We start from the raw sequence: 14349 nt of genomic DNA, 5'->3' as shown, positions 1-14349 counted from the left end.
CCAAGGAGTTGGATTGTGGAATGTTCTAGAGAGTGATGTGAAAAATGTCAAGTCAATGTGTACATTTAAGAAAAAGATCAAAGATGAATTGTTAAAAAAGTATATATGAAGTAGCTTAGTGTGTGTTTTGTATTAGAATTAGAAAAATTAGAAACTTATTCATTTTGTTCTGTTACTTGAAAATTATTATGTCTGAAATAATTGTTTGAAAAAAGGGGCAGATATAATAAGATTTTTTCTTCTTTTTGCTGCCTTTCATTTTAAATCTTTTGTATCTTTTTTTATATTGTTATGGAATTGTTTTGTACTTTTTTTAAATTAATAAATTTTATACCATACCATGCCATACCATCATCAACAACGAAATACCAAATGAGATCACACTGTGTTAAATGCCAATGAGGACAGATGTGTTTTGAGGAGAGATTAAAAATATAGACTTTATTTGTTTAACACCGTTAACACCATTTTAAATGTGCCACAGTCTTCCAGCACTTCACCACTTGCTCTTGCCGAGATGGGATGCTTCTCCCTCCCTCTCTGCTTTGCTGCTCTGTCTGTCTGTGAAACTGCTTGTGAGCCTCTCTTGCATTTCTTTTGAACCATAATTATGGACTTTTTGATCAGTTGGTCCCTCAACTCAATTTACAACATTTCTTCAAAGAGAAGACAGGCTTTAGTCGAGACGATTTGCCCTGTTGGCACGCACTCAACTGGATATCTCATCGACTTGGAAGACTTGATGATGTGTCTATCTCTGCTGCCATCTGTGGATTTTAAGGACGCATATTTAATTGGATTTTCAACAACTGGTTCCTACTCTTTGGATTCGGCTGGTTGCTGGTTTTATCAATCGATCAAGGAAGTCGTCGGCAGCAAATTTGGACTCGATCACGCTGCTTGCCTTTTTGATGGCTTGGTTCATGTCTCGAGTACCCAGACTCAAATGCTTTGGGCTGAATGGATCAGATCTTGGGGATTTTACTCAGTCACGTTCCATCGGTGTGGCCATGTATTTTGGACATTTCAGAACCGAGTGGACCAACACAGACTCAAGGTAGATGTCATTAAGTTCTGCCTGTCTCCAAGACATCTGTGTGTTTATCTGAACTTGGCTCCCTTGGCTGGCCTTGAAGGCCACCTTATCTGAATTTGCCTGGAGAAAATGTGATCTGACGCTCACCACCCCCTCCTTGAGGAATTTCCAACTGATAACCAGATTAAACCAACTGAATAAACTTTGTGTCATCATTTCAGGACTCTTGGATACTCATAGACGTTATTCTTGGCCATTCCTCGACATCCCTCGAGAATATTTATGGATCTCACTGGAGGACATTGGCTGATTATTCCATCCTTATCAGAACTCTTACAGTGACCTGGAGATATGAACATGCTCACCGCTCTCGGCTCCCCCCTCTGCAGAATGTCTATGTCATTATGTGCTTGTTTGTGCGAGGTGTTTTTTTAAAATATTAGAGGGGTTTTTCTCAGGCAGGAAAAAAAGTCTGATAGGAATTTTTTCGCTTCCAACTCCTACATGTGTCCATTTTACCAATTTTTTTGTCTGTCCAAACAGGTCTCACTTGTAAATGAGTCTTTTAGGCTCAATGTGATGTATCTGTTTAAATAAAGGTTGAATGAATGGAGGCCTCTGTAGACACCTGTAACAAGTTTGTCAAGCATTTTGTTGACAAGGTTGAGTTGTCAACTGTTCCCTCTGTTTTTGCCCCCTGCTCAGCAGTCTTCATTCAATTTGAACCCATTTCCCTCTCATTTTTAAATGAGGTCGTTGGTCACATGAAACCCTCAGGCTCCCCTGCTGATCCCATCTCTGCAGCATTTTTTAAACAGGTTCTACTGTCAACTGGACCCTCTGTTCTTGCCATTATAAACAGCAGTTTGGCTACAGGTGTGGTTCCTGATGTTTCCTTAGTTGTTGATGATTCCTGGTTCCTTAGATAGAGAACTTTACTAATTGGCTTTTATGTGTGTGAATGTTCCCGTAAAGTGCCCTGAGACAACTTTGTTGTGATTTGGCGCTATAGAAATACACTGAATTGAATTGAGTTGATGTTTTTATATATGCGATAGTAACTCCATTAATAAAAAAAAAAAAAACTGGACTTGAACCTTCAACTTGTTCAAACCTCAGGTCAAGCTCCAAACTTCCTTTCTTTCTAAAATCTTGGAGAAAATAGTTTTTATCCAATTAAATGTTTTTTTTAATGAAAATTTAATTTTTAGATTTTTCCGTCTGGTTTTAAACAATTACACAGCACCGAAGCAGCCTTGGTAAAGGTTTGTAACAACATTTTTTTCTCTCTTCTCCAGTGAAGATAGACATGTCTCCCTGTGCTCCATACACCCCCCCCCCCTCCCAAACACACACACACTTCCCTGCTTGCACTCTTTCGTCCTGTGAACCCTTAAAGAGCCTCCTTTTTCCCTGCATACCTCTTAATTCGAATGATCAGCTGGTCTCTCAACTAAATTGATCAACTTCCCCCAACAGGGGTCAGGGTAAAGAGGACCCTCTTACCTCGATGGAAACAAATTGGATTTATGATGACAACTAGTTTTTTACTGTTTGGCTGGTGAATTCTTGATTGTCTATAAATTTGTGTGGATGTGTCAAATTTCGACAGCACTCAGACTGAATTATGTGGAGCTGCAGCAGGGAGCTGGAGCAGCTGTTATCAGGACTGTGAACTCTCTAGCAACACATATGAAGGTGGGAATAATCTTGGAGAAGCTGTGAGCTTGACTTTTGGCGTAAAGGATCAATTCAGCTTTTTCAAGTTTCTATTAGAGGAATATATACCAGCAAGACTTTAAAAGGCAGAAACAGCAATTCACGAGTTCTGCCTGACCCTAACTGTGGCCTTGACAGCGGACTTATCTCAACTCCTCCTGGCATGTTTTGGAAATAACAAAGATGCTTTGTCTGTCTCCTCACCCCTGCCTTCCCCAAGGCCGTGGACATGTGACAGAACCTCAACCAAGCTGATGATGAATAATACCTTTTATCTGGACAATGGCTGAGAGGGGGGACTCAACTATGCTATGACTTTCGCTTGAAATTCAATGTCTTCACCGGCCTATATGTACATGTATAACGACTATTTATGTTGCTTTGCTGCGGTAGATTTTTTGATGCCTCAAATCGTGCCCTATCTAGGACACGGAGTGAGAGATCTTTTTTATACCGTCTCTCCTCATGTTTTCTTCCCTTTTCTCATCCAAGCAAAATATTATTCTGAATAAGAGGGCCGCGCTTCCATAGTAGCCGCTTCGTCCACTCAGTCCATCTTTCGGACGACTGTACGTACATGTTCTCGTTGTAACTCGGTGCAATAATAATAAAGCTTATTCTGATTCTGATTCAAATGACTGTCAGTCTGTGATCCTGGTACTCTTTGACCAGAGGCGGACTGGCCATCGGGCACGACGGGACACTTCCCGGTGGCCTGGTTGCCGAGGAACGGGACTAAAGGCTCGGTTCGGGTCGCACGGACTTTATTATTTTAAATAAACAATTCACTTTTGCCTGGGCTCAGGTCTCACGCTGCACTGCAGCGACGGAGAAAGCCTGGCACATCCCCCGGCCGGGCCGGCCCCCTCCCTTCCTTTTCTGTGTGTCACTCACAGAGCAGAGACACACACACACACATTGCGCCCGCCCCCCTCCCCGCCCTAGGCTCCCGACGGTGTTGGCGCGCGGTGCGTGCATCTCTGAGTTGTAGAATGGAGCAACAGAGACAGCCAAAGAAGAGGAAAGGTGGAGCAGAGAGAGAGAGGATAAAAAAGAGAAAAGCTCTGGCCGCGGATGCTGCTAAGTGCTATAAATTAATGTTTGTTCGTAATGGAGCAGGTAAGAGAAACACTTGTGTTGAAAAAATTGAACTCTGGCACAGTTTATCAGCACAGCTTAATATCCACATGCTAGCTTCACTTTGAGGGACCTAAGTGGGCCAAAACTGACTTAATATAACAAATGTTTTTAAGTTTTTACAAAGAATATTGCAAATTTTATAATATGGGTTAGGATCTGAAAAAAGTTTAATGTTGAAATGTCTAGGAATTCAGATTTTTTTGTATCTAAAAAAGTTAAGTCAGGTCCTCTGGACAAATAAAAAAAAAAACTTGTTGAAACTTTTGTCTTTAATCCAAAAAACTAAGTTCAGTCTGAGGAGTTGCAACAAGCTCAGTTTCAAATAGCCTCTTCTCATAGTGGATCAACCAGTTTGTTGTTAACATCCAGAACTAGCTGTTAACATAAGGAAGACCTGCAGCCTAACAACCCCTAACAATGGTTTTTTTTCACAAAGATGGCTTCCTTTACTCCTCTCTCAAACCATAGTTCCTCTCTATCAAGGATGTGCACATCTTCATCCCTGAAAGTGACTGCTGGCCTGCAGATGAGTGTAAACTGCCGAGTCTTGGCCTGAAGATGTTGCTCTTCTGTGCTGGGCCAAAGAGCAACATCATCAGGCCAGGAGAACTCTGTGGTTTACACTCATCTGCAGGCCAGCAGTCACTTTCAGGGATGAAGATGTGCACATCCTTGATAGAGAAGTGTTGGTTTGAGAGAGGAGTAAAGGAAGCCATCTTTGTGATGAGAACTCATCCATCATTAAACAGGGACAGAGGCCTCTGTGTCCAACTGTAGCCCTCTTACAATGCTGTTATTGCTGGTATCTCTCAGCCCCCTGTGAATAGCAAACAGCCTAGAGCACTAACGATCCATTGTTAGGCTGATGATGGTCCTCCTTTATCATGTTAACAGCTAGTTCTGGATGTCAGCAACAAACTGGTTGATCCACTATGAAAAGAGACTATTTGAAACTAAGTTTGTTGCAGCTTCTCAAACTGACAGTCTTTTGGATTAAAGACTAAACGTTTCAACAAGTTGTTTTTTTTTTTAATCTGTCCAGAGGACCTGACTTAACTTTTTTAGAATTTCTACCTGGATTATTGAGGATATTTTGTGTATACCCTTCATTACTCCAATAAATTATCTGAATATTAAAATCCTTGTATTACAATATTTTATTTAAACTTTATTTTACCAGGTAAAGTTCCGTTGAGATTAAGACCTTTTTTTTTGTTATATGAATAGCCAATACATATAAATAGTCAATAAGTGAAAACTCAGTTAGACGTGTGCAAACAACATGCATTCAAAGTGCGCTCAATTGAACTCAGTCTTGGTGGTTTGCGTTAATCAGGTGGTGGTGGCCTGGGATGGTATCAAAATTCCCGGCCTGGATTATTGTCCCAGTCCGCCCCTGTCTTTGACCTTACTGTTACGTCCAACAGATTTTTAAAGCCACTTAGAGAGGTCAAAGGTCGAGAGCTTCAAATCTTTTTGTAAGATATTCCAGGAAACAGGAGCGGATTAGGAGAAGGTCCTTTTGTCTAGTTCAGTCCTCACTGAGGGAACACTGCAGGTAATGATGTCCTGAGAGCGCACGCTGTACCACATGTGGTGGAATGACAATAAAGAAACTCAGACTCTGGCTCTCTAAAGATCCTGAAGGCGATGACGGTTCACCATGGTTGTTTAATAGTCATGAGTTTATTGAGCCATCACGTTCAGTACAGGTGGCTGATCTAAATGTTAAATAAGAGACATTTATGACATTTAAATTATGGCATTATGTTATTAGGATTATTCAGGGTCCGTTTGATCCATTTAACCTGTGCCTGTTTATGATTTGACTATTTTCCATGTGGAAATGAATTAATTAGTGGAAAAAATTGCAAATGTTTGAGCCATGATGAATGATTTATCCAAATATTGCAACCTTTACAAAGAAACGTGCACACAGAAGAAACAAGATGCCTGTAAACACAACACAAAGGACACGACTCAACCTTGACCTCTCAACAGCTCAGTAGCTGTTTGAAAAACGTTTTTAGGATCAAAAGTGGAATATAAACTTTTTTTTATAGAATCATTAAACAAAGACTTATTTAAATTTTATAAACACCAATGATTTAAAACCATTTATTTATTTCACATTCAAAACAAGCTGCAATAGGAGTTCAGTGATACTCAAACTGGAGCAGGTTATTCATGTTTATATTAATCATAAATTTGATTTTTAGACTGTGTCTAATGATAATTCAGCTATCAATGACCCGTTCTATTCTCCACAGATCGCTGCCATGGTGGTTTCTATGATTCTCTACAAGAAGGCTGGAAACAAAGATTGATGCTTGGAGCTCGTTTTAAAACCTCAAAGTTTCATTCTCTTTAGAGTTTATTTGATTTTAACAGGCAGAGTAATCAACATTGAGTTCAACAGTGAAATGAAGAAATAATCAGAGGATGAGAGACGAAACGTATCTAGATTTTTTTGCTTTGTTTTGTTTTTTGTTGTTTTGAATGTCCAGAGGAACAGATTGAACTTTTTTAGATTTTTCTACCTGGATTATTGAGCATGCATCAGGATAATCAGAGGATGTAAAAATGATCAACTTCCTGTTTATACTGTGATTTATTTAAGTCCAAAGGTTTTTCTGTCAGCTGATCAATCAATCAATCAAAATTTTTTATAGCACATTTCAGCAACAAGTTAGTTCAAAGTGCTTTACATGATGTTTTATGTGCTGATGTATTTAATGATAATATGTCATGAGGCATAGTCAGGAGACATCTGGACACTTTTTGTCCATCTCTCTTACAAATGTTTATATGTTTGATCTGTTTCTTTTTGGTTTGAAGAATAAATGTCACATTTGTGTTGTAGATGTCCAGTTCTTTTGCCTGTCTAACATGTAATTACATTTACGATGCATATTACGAACATGTGTTTAAAGGACAAAATGTATGATTTAACAAGATATTTAAGAGTTGATTATTTTCCAGAGGCTACTTATCTCTGCAGCTATATACAGTATTCTCTTGCTACTTCGCAGTTTCACTTTCACGGACTTGCTCTTTCGCGGATTTTCAATGTAAGATTGGAAATGAAACACAAATGGCTGATTAATAATAAAAATAATAATAATAATCCATCCATCCATCCATCCATTATCTTTACCCGCTTATTCCATTTTTGGGTCACGGGGGTCGCTGGTGCCCATGTCCAGCAATCACTGTGCGAGGGGCGGGGTACACCCTGGACAGGTCTCCAGTCCATCACAGGGACACACAGAGACAAACGAGACAAACAAACATTCACTCTCTCACTCACACCTAGGGACAATTTAGAGTTACCAATCAGCCTAACATGCATGTTTTTGGACTGTGGGAGGAAACCGGAGCACCTGGAGAAAACCCACGCATGCACGGAGAGAACATGCAAACTCCACCCAGAAAGGCCCCTGGACCGGGGTTTGAACCAGGGACCTGCTCGCCACCGTGCTGCCCTAATAATAATAATAATAAACTTTATTTCTATAGCACCATCTCCCAACAACGCCTTGCATTGACCAAGGTGCTTTACAATATAAAACAAATAAAAACAGGGTACAATATATCAGTGCAAATTAAAAACACAACCAGATTAAAAGAACGTAAAAGAGATTAAAAAAAAAAAAAACGCTAAATACTAAAATAATAAAAGTTAAACATTAAAAGTCCTTTTAAATAAACAAGTCTTCAGTTTGGCTTTGAACAGAACCTGATCAGAGATGGCACACAGCTCATGGGGAAGAGTATTCCAGGTTGTTGGGCCAGCAACAGAAAAGGACCGGCCTCTCCATTGTTTGCACCTTGAGCAAGGCACTTCCAGCATATATTGACCAGCAGTCCGTAAAACTCTGCTGGGTTGGTGGACTTTCAAAAGTTCTGAAATATAGGGCGGTACAAGGCCATTCAAAGCTTTAAAAACAAAAAGCTGCAGCTTGAACTGTATCCTAAACTGAACTGAGAGCCAGTGGAAAGATTAAACTCAATTCAGTTTATTTCTATAGCGCCAAATCACAACAACGTTGTCTCAGGGACTTTACAGGAACATTCACATAAAAGCCAGTTAGTAAAGTTCTCTATCTAAGGAATCCAGCAGACAAGTTGAATCTTGGCTTCGTTGCAGTCTCCCATCCTGAGCAAGCACAGTGGAGACAGTGGAAAGAAAAACTCCCTTTAACAGGAAGAAACCTCCAGCAGAACCAGCTCAGGACAAGAGACCATCTGCTTTGACCGGCTGGTTGAGAGGACAGGAAGGAGAGACAGACGAACACAGAATGGTAGGTCCAGGTATAGGTCCAGGTCCAGGTATAGGTCCAGGTCCAGGTATAGGTCCAGGTATAGGTCCAGTTGTACCTGAAAGACAAAAAAACACATGTTAAGGATAGAAAAAATATGCTGATCAGAGTAAGTAAAGACAGTAGCAGAGTGAAAATTGTGGTCAGTTTGTCCTCCAGCAGTCTAAGCCTATAGCAGCATAACTAAGGGACAGCTCAGGAAACCCAAGCCAACCCTAACTATAGGATTTATCAAAAAGGAAAGTCTTAATCCCAGTTTTAAAACTGGATAATGTGTCAGCCTCATGGACAGAAACTGGAAGTTAGTTCCACAAGAGAGGAGCCTGAGAACTGGAAGATCTGCCTTCCATTCTGTTTTTGTAAATTCTAGGAACCACAAGTAAACCTGCAGTTTGAGAGTGAAGTGCTCTATTAGGAAAATATGGAACAATAAGATCTGTAATATAAGATGGAGCTAGGTTGTTGAGAGCTTTGTAGGTTAGAAGTAAGATTTTGAATTCTATTCTGGATTTGACAGGGAGCCAATGGAGAGAAGCTAAAACTGGAGAGATATGATCTCTCCCAGTAACTCCAGTTAAGACTCTGGCAGCAGCATTTTGGATCAACTGAAGACGTTTTAAAGAAGTATTTGGACACCCAGATAATAAACCATTGCAATAGTCCAGTCTAGACGTGACAAATGCATGGACCAGTTTTTCTGCATCATCTTTAGATCAGATGTTTCTAATGTTAGTGATATTACGCAGGTGGAAGAAGGAGGGTCTAGTAACGTTTTTAATGTGGGGGATAAAAGACATGTCCTGATCAAAAATAACACCAAGATTTTTAACATTAGAGCTGGAGGACAGATTAATGCATCTAAGGAGGGAGAAAGACTGAAACATTCATTCCTAAGGTGCTCAGGTCCAAAAACCAAAACCTCAGTCTTGTCTGTTCAACAGGAGAAAATTAAGGGTCATCCAGGTTTTTATGTCTTTAAGACATGCTTGTAGTCTAAGTAGCTGATTGGATTCATTGGGTTTAATGGACAAATATAATTGTGTGTCATCAGCATAACAATGAACATTCATCCCATGCTGTTTAATAACTTTACATAATGGAAGCATATATAAAGTAAAGAGTATTGCCCCAAGCACTGAGCCCTGAAGAACTCCATGACTAACTTTGGTGTATGAAGAAGATTCATTATTTACATTTACAAACTGGAATCTATCAGATAGATATGATTTAAACCATTTTAGAGCTGTTCCTGTAATCCCAACATCATATTCAAGCCTCTGTAGTAAAATATTGTGATCAACTGTATCAAATGCAGCACTGAGGTCTAATAGGACCAGAAGAGACACAAGTCCATTGTCTGAGGCCATGAGAATATCATTAGTGACTTTTACTAGTGCTGTTTCTGTGCTATGATGAGCTCTAAACCCTGACTGAAACTCTTCAAACAGATTATTTATTTGTATATGTTCACACAACTGACCTGCAACTATTTTCTCTAGAGTTTTTGAGATGAAAGTTAGATTAGATATAGATCTATAGTTGGCCAGAATTTCTGAATCAAGGTCAGACTTTTTAAGTAAATGTTTAATTACAGCAACCTTAAAGCTCTGTGGTACATAACCATCCATTAAAGACAAATTAAGTAGATCCAAAATGTGGACATTAATTAGTGGAAATACCTCTTTAAACAGTCTGGTTGGGATGGGATCTAGCAGGCATGTGAATGGTTTGGATGAGGTTATTATTTTTGACAATTCAGAGCTGAACAGGACAAAAACTGTCCAAACATCAATCAGGCTCTAGTGAAATTTTTAAAGTTGTCTCATTTGACAGGGGACTAGAGATAGTAGAAGGAAGGATGGTTTGAATTTTCTCTCTAATTGAAATAATTTTATTTATAAAGAATCTCATGAAGTCATCACTACTTATAGTTGTAGGGATACATGGTTCAACAGAAATGGGACTTTTAATTAGTCTAGCAATAGTACTAAACAGAAACCTAGGGTTATTTTTATTCTCCTCTATTAAAGATGAGTAATATAAAGTTCTAGCTTTACGGAGAGCTTTTTTATATGTTAGCAGACTATCTTTCCAAGTTAAATAAAATTCTTCAACATTAGTAGAGCGCCATTTTCTCTCCTGGTTTCTAGATGCTGCTTTAAAGTACGTAACTCAGAATTGAACCAAGGAGCCAGTTTCCTCTGATTGATTACTTTCTTTTTCACTGGAGATATTTTATCAAGTGAAGTTTGCATTGAAGTTGTAAGATGATCAACTAGATGATCTAAGTCTCTGTTCTCTGATGCATTACTCTGCAAGACAGAGGAAACATTGATGGAAGAGATTGTTTCAATTTGGTTACAGCATTTTCTGATAAGCACCTGCTGAGATGAAATTTACTCTCAGTGACTGTGTAGTCATTGAGGAACTATTTTTAAGTTCTTAATCTCTATGCCATAGGTCAGAACTAAATCAAGATTGTGATGATAAGAATGAGTAGATGTGCTGATATTTTGGGTTAAACCAATTGACTCTATTAAATTATTAAAGGCTATGCTTGAACTATCACTTTCACCATCTCCATGAATATTAAAATCACCCATTATAGTGACTTTGTCAGTATTTAGTAGTAAGTCTGTAGAAAGTTGCTGCAGTTCATCTGAAAGTTGCTCACTGGCACTGAAGTCAGGTGAGTCAAGTTCGTCCACATGGAGCTCATCAAACCACTTCTTACATGTCCTTGTTTTGTCCACTGGGGTTCAGTCATGTTGGAATAGAAAAAAATGTTGCCACAGAGCTGGAACCATAACGTTGTCCAAAATGTTGAAAGATTGCCCATCTCTAGAATTAAGGTCAAATCTTTCTGAAACACCTGAATTCAGTCAATGACGGGGTGGCTAGGTATTTCCTGTGCAACCTTACATGGTAAGAAAAATATAAATTTACGCACAAATTGACTCTTATATCTAGACCTCCAATCCAAACCCACAAGCTGAAGTAGAAACTGGACCATATTTCCTATAAGTTGGTCGCAGGACAAGTTGAACAGAACATTGTGCTTAATAAAGTGAAAACTTAAACCTCAGATAGAAACTTTTGTTGGCTCATGTAGTTCCTAGCTTTCTGTGTATGGTTCAATATGAACTTTTCTAATGTTCTGATGCTGCTCAATAATCCAGGTAAATAAAGGACCAATGGACATGACTTAACTTATCTTTCTTTGTTGAAATCAGGTCTCTCTTGTAAATGAGTCCTTGAGGCTCAACGGGATTTACCTGTATAAATAAAGGTTGATTGATAATGTTTCATTGGCACTTTAAAGAAAGCTCATATGATACATATATTATTATATTATCTAAATATTATATTGTTATTTAATATATAAAAATATAAAAGACCATAATTGTGTTTCAGGGAGTAGGTGTATATATATATATATATATATATATATATATATATATATATATCTCCCAGTTTATTGTATATTGTGTCCCAGTAAATGTCAGCCTTTTCCCACTAACCTCCAGTCTTTTAATGCAGAACTTGAAGCCCTAAATATGTATATCACATATTGCTTCTGGTATCCCAGTGAGAGACAGATTTTCTCCATGATGCGCTGATTTCTTTTCTTCTGTTGCTCTGTGGTGCTGCAGCTGGCAGGGGGGGTCATCTTGGGTGTAGGAATATGGGTGAAGGTGGACAGCGGCTCCCTTCTGGGTTTACTAGAAGAAGTGGAAGATGCTCCCAACGAGTTGTCCCAGCTGGTGAACATCAGCTATCTGCTCATCGGCGTTGGTGCCGTGCTCTTGGTCCTCGGCTTTCTGGGATGCTGTGGGGCGGTGAGGGAGAGCCGGTGCATGCTGCTGACGGTGGGTGACATTGGTTTTCCTCATGACAGAGAACATCTATTTTTTAACAGATCACTTTAGGTATCCTGATGCATGCTCAATAATCCAGGTAGAAAAATCTAAAGAAGTTAAATCTGGTCCTCTGGACATTCAAAAAAGCAAAACAATTTTTATTATAGGCAGAAACATGGGTGTGCTATGGGGTCTCCAGTTTCTCCTATTGTTGCCAACCTGTACATGGAGGAGGTAGAAAAGAGAGCCTTGACGTCCTTTTCAGGGACACCACCAAGTCATTGGTTCAGGTATGTTGACGACACCTGGGTTAAAATTAAATCTCAGGAAGTCCAACATTTTACTGACCACATCAACTCTGTGGATAAATACATCAAGTTCACACGAGAAGATGTAAAAAATGGCAGGTTGGCTTTCTTGGACTGTGAGGTCTCAGTCTCTGATAGAGGACATTTGTAAACTGAGGTGTACCGCAAACCCACACACACAGACCAGTATTTGCAGTTTGACTCCCATCACCCTTTGGAGCACAAGTTAGGAGTCATCAGGACTCTGTACCACAGAGCAGACAGCGTCCCCACTAGCTCAGGAGCCAGGCAGAAGGAGAAATCCCACACAAGACAGGCTCTAGAGCAATGTGGATATCCTAACTGGGCCTTCCTGAAAGAAGAAACCCAAACAGGACTCCAGTCAGCCATCAGGTGAAAAGGAGGAACCCAGACCCAGACCAGTGGTCATTCCATATGTTGAGGGAGTATCAGAGAAACTGAGACGTTTATTTTCTAAACATAACGTCCCAGTGGCTTTTAAACCCCAAAATACATTAAAGACTGGTTCATCCCAAAGATCCAGTCCCCCGGCACAAACAGAGTAATATTGTGTATGTTGTTCAGTGTCAGGAGGGTGATCAGTCTTACATCAGGGAAACAAAAGAGCCACTGGCCAAAAGGATGGACCAGCACAGAAGATCAACATCATCAGGCCAGGACTCTGAGGTCTACACTCATCTCCAGGCCAGCGGTCACTCTTTCAGGGATGAAGATGTTCACATCCTGGACAGAGAGGAACGATGGTTTGAGAGAGGAGTAAAGGAGGCCATCTTTGTGAAAAGAAACCGTCCATCATTAAACAGGGGTGGAGCCTCCGGGTTCAACTGTCCCCCTCTTACAATGCTGTGATTGCTAGTATCACTCAGCCCTCTGTGAACAGTAAACAGCCATCAGGTGCTAATGATCCATTGTTAGGCTGATGGTCCTTCTTGAGCATGTGATCAGCTGGTTCTGGTTGTCAGCAGCAAACTGGTTGATCCACTCTGAGAAGGTGCTATTTAAGAGACTGAGCTGAATACAGCACCTCAGACTGAGGAAGTCTCTCGGATGAGAGACGAAACGTTTCTACATTTTTTGTTGATTTGCTTTGTTTTGTTTTTTTGAATGTCCAGAGGACCAGATTGAACTTCTTTAGAGATCACTTTAGAGGTTTCCTTGTTTTTTGGTGACACCCTGTGCATATTAAAATGTTTTACATTATGGTTTGTGATTTTCTTACTTCAGTTCTTCTGCATCGTGCTGATTATTTTCCTCGCCGAGGTTGCAGGAGCCGTCATACTGCTCATCTTCCAGGATGTGGTGAGTAGCTCTGAAACATAACACCATTTTACATGTTTTTAAAGCTGCTGAACTTTCTATGAAATATGTTTTTCATATGTTTTTTCAGGCCAATCAGCTTTTAAATGATGTGGAAAATAAAGTCACTGCAAGCATTAAGAAGAAGTATGGAGCAGACGAGCGGATGACCTCTCTCTGGAATGCCACCATGGAAGAGGTGCTGAGTTTATTCATGTTAGCAAGAACGTGCACATGTGAGCCAAGAAAAATCACAGAGTTTTGACTCCATGCTCATTTGTCTATGAAAGAGTTCCTTGGAGTCATAATGTGAGCAGATTGTGCAAGATCTTTGTTTAAAACGTGGTTCGGGCTCAGATTAGGTTTATTTTTCATGTGCACAATCATCACAATGACTTTACTGCTGGAGTCAACACGCACTGTCTGTTAGCAAAATATCTCATAAACCATTAAGCTGATTTGACTTAAACTGTCAGAAAATAAACACTGGATGCACATCGGCAGCCTGATTCAAGATGGTCACCACAGCTAATGTGTCTAAGCAAACACACAGATGTCTATAATTCAGTCAGTAATTCATTCAAACTTTATTTAGACAGGTTAATCCCACTGAGCCTCATTTACAAGAGAAACCTGAATTTTTTTTT

At 39.7% G+C, this 14349-nt stretch overlaps 1 protein-coding gene across 1 annotated transcript in view; it reads left to right on the top strand.

Annotated features, from left to right (window-relative positions):
- LOC119407582 (tetraspanin-1-like) overlaps positions 1 to 14349 on the top strand; it is a gene marked incomplete at its 3' end in the record, with an annotated part of 34352 nt that overhangs the window by 18317 nt on the left and 1686 nt on the right. Inside the window, exons 3-5 of the mRNA XM_037674403.1 lie at positions 11871 to 12086; positions 13631 to 13705; positions 13794 to 13901. Coding sequence (XP_037530331.1) covers positions 11871 to 12086; positions 13631 to 13705; positions 13794 to 13901 — 399 coding nt within the window. The remainder of the gene's footprint in view (positions 1 to 11870; positions 12087 to 13630; positions 13706 to 13793; positions 13902 to 14349) is intronic.

This window comes from Nematolebias whitei, chromosome 3 (genome assembly GCF_014905685.2).
Source record: "Nematolebias whitei isolate Nwh7 chromosome 3, NemWhi1, whole genome shotgun sequence".
Taxonomy (NCBI): Eukaryota; Metazoa; Chordata; class Actinopteri; order Cyprinodontiformes; family Rivulidae; genus Nematolebias; species Nematolebias whitei.
Note: the sequence above shows the minus strand (reverse complement) of the source record. Positions and strands in the feature narration are given on the sequence as shown.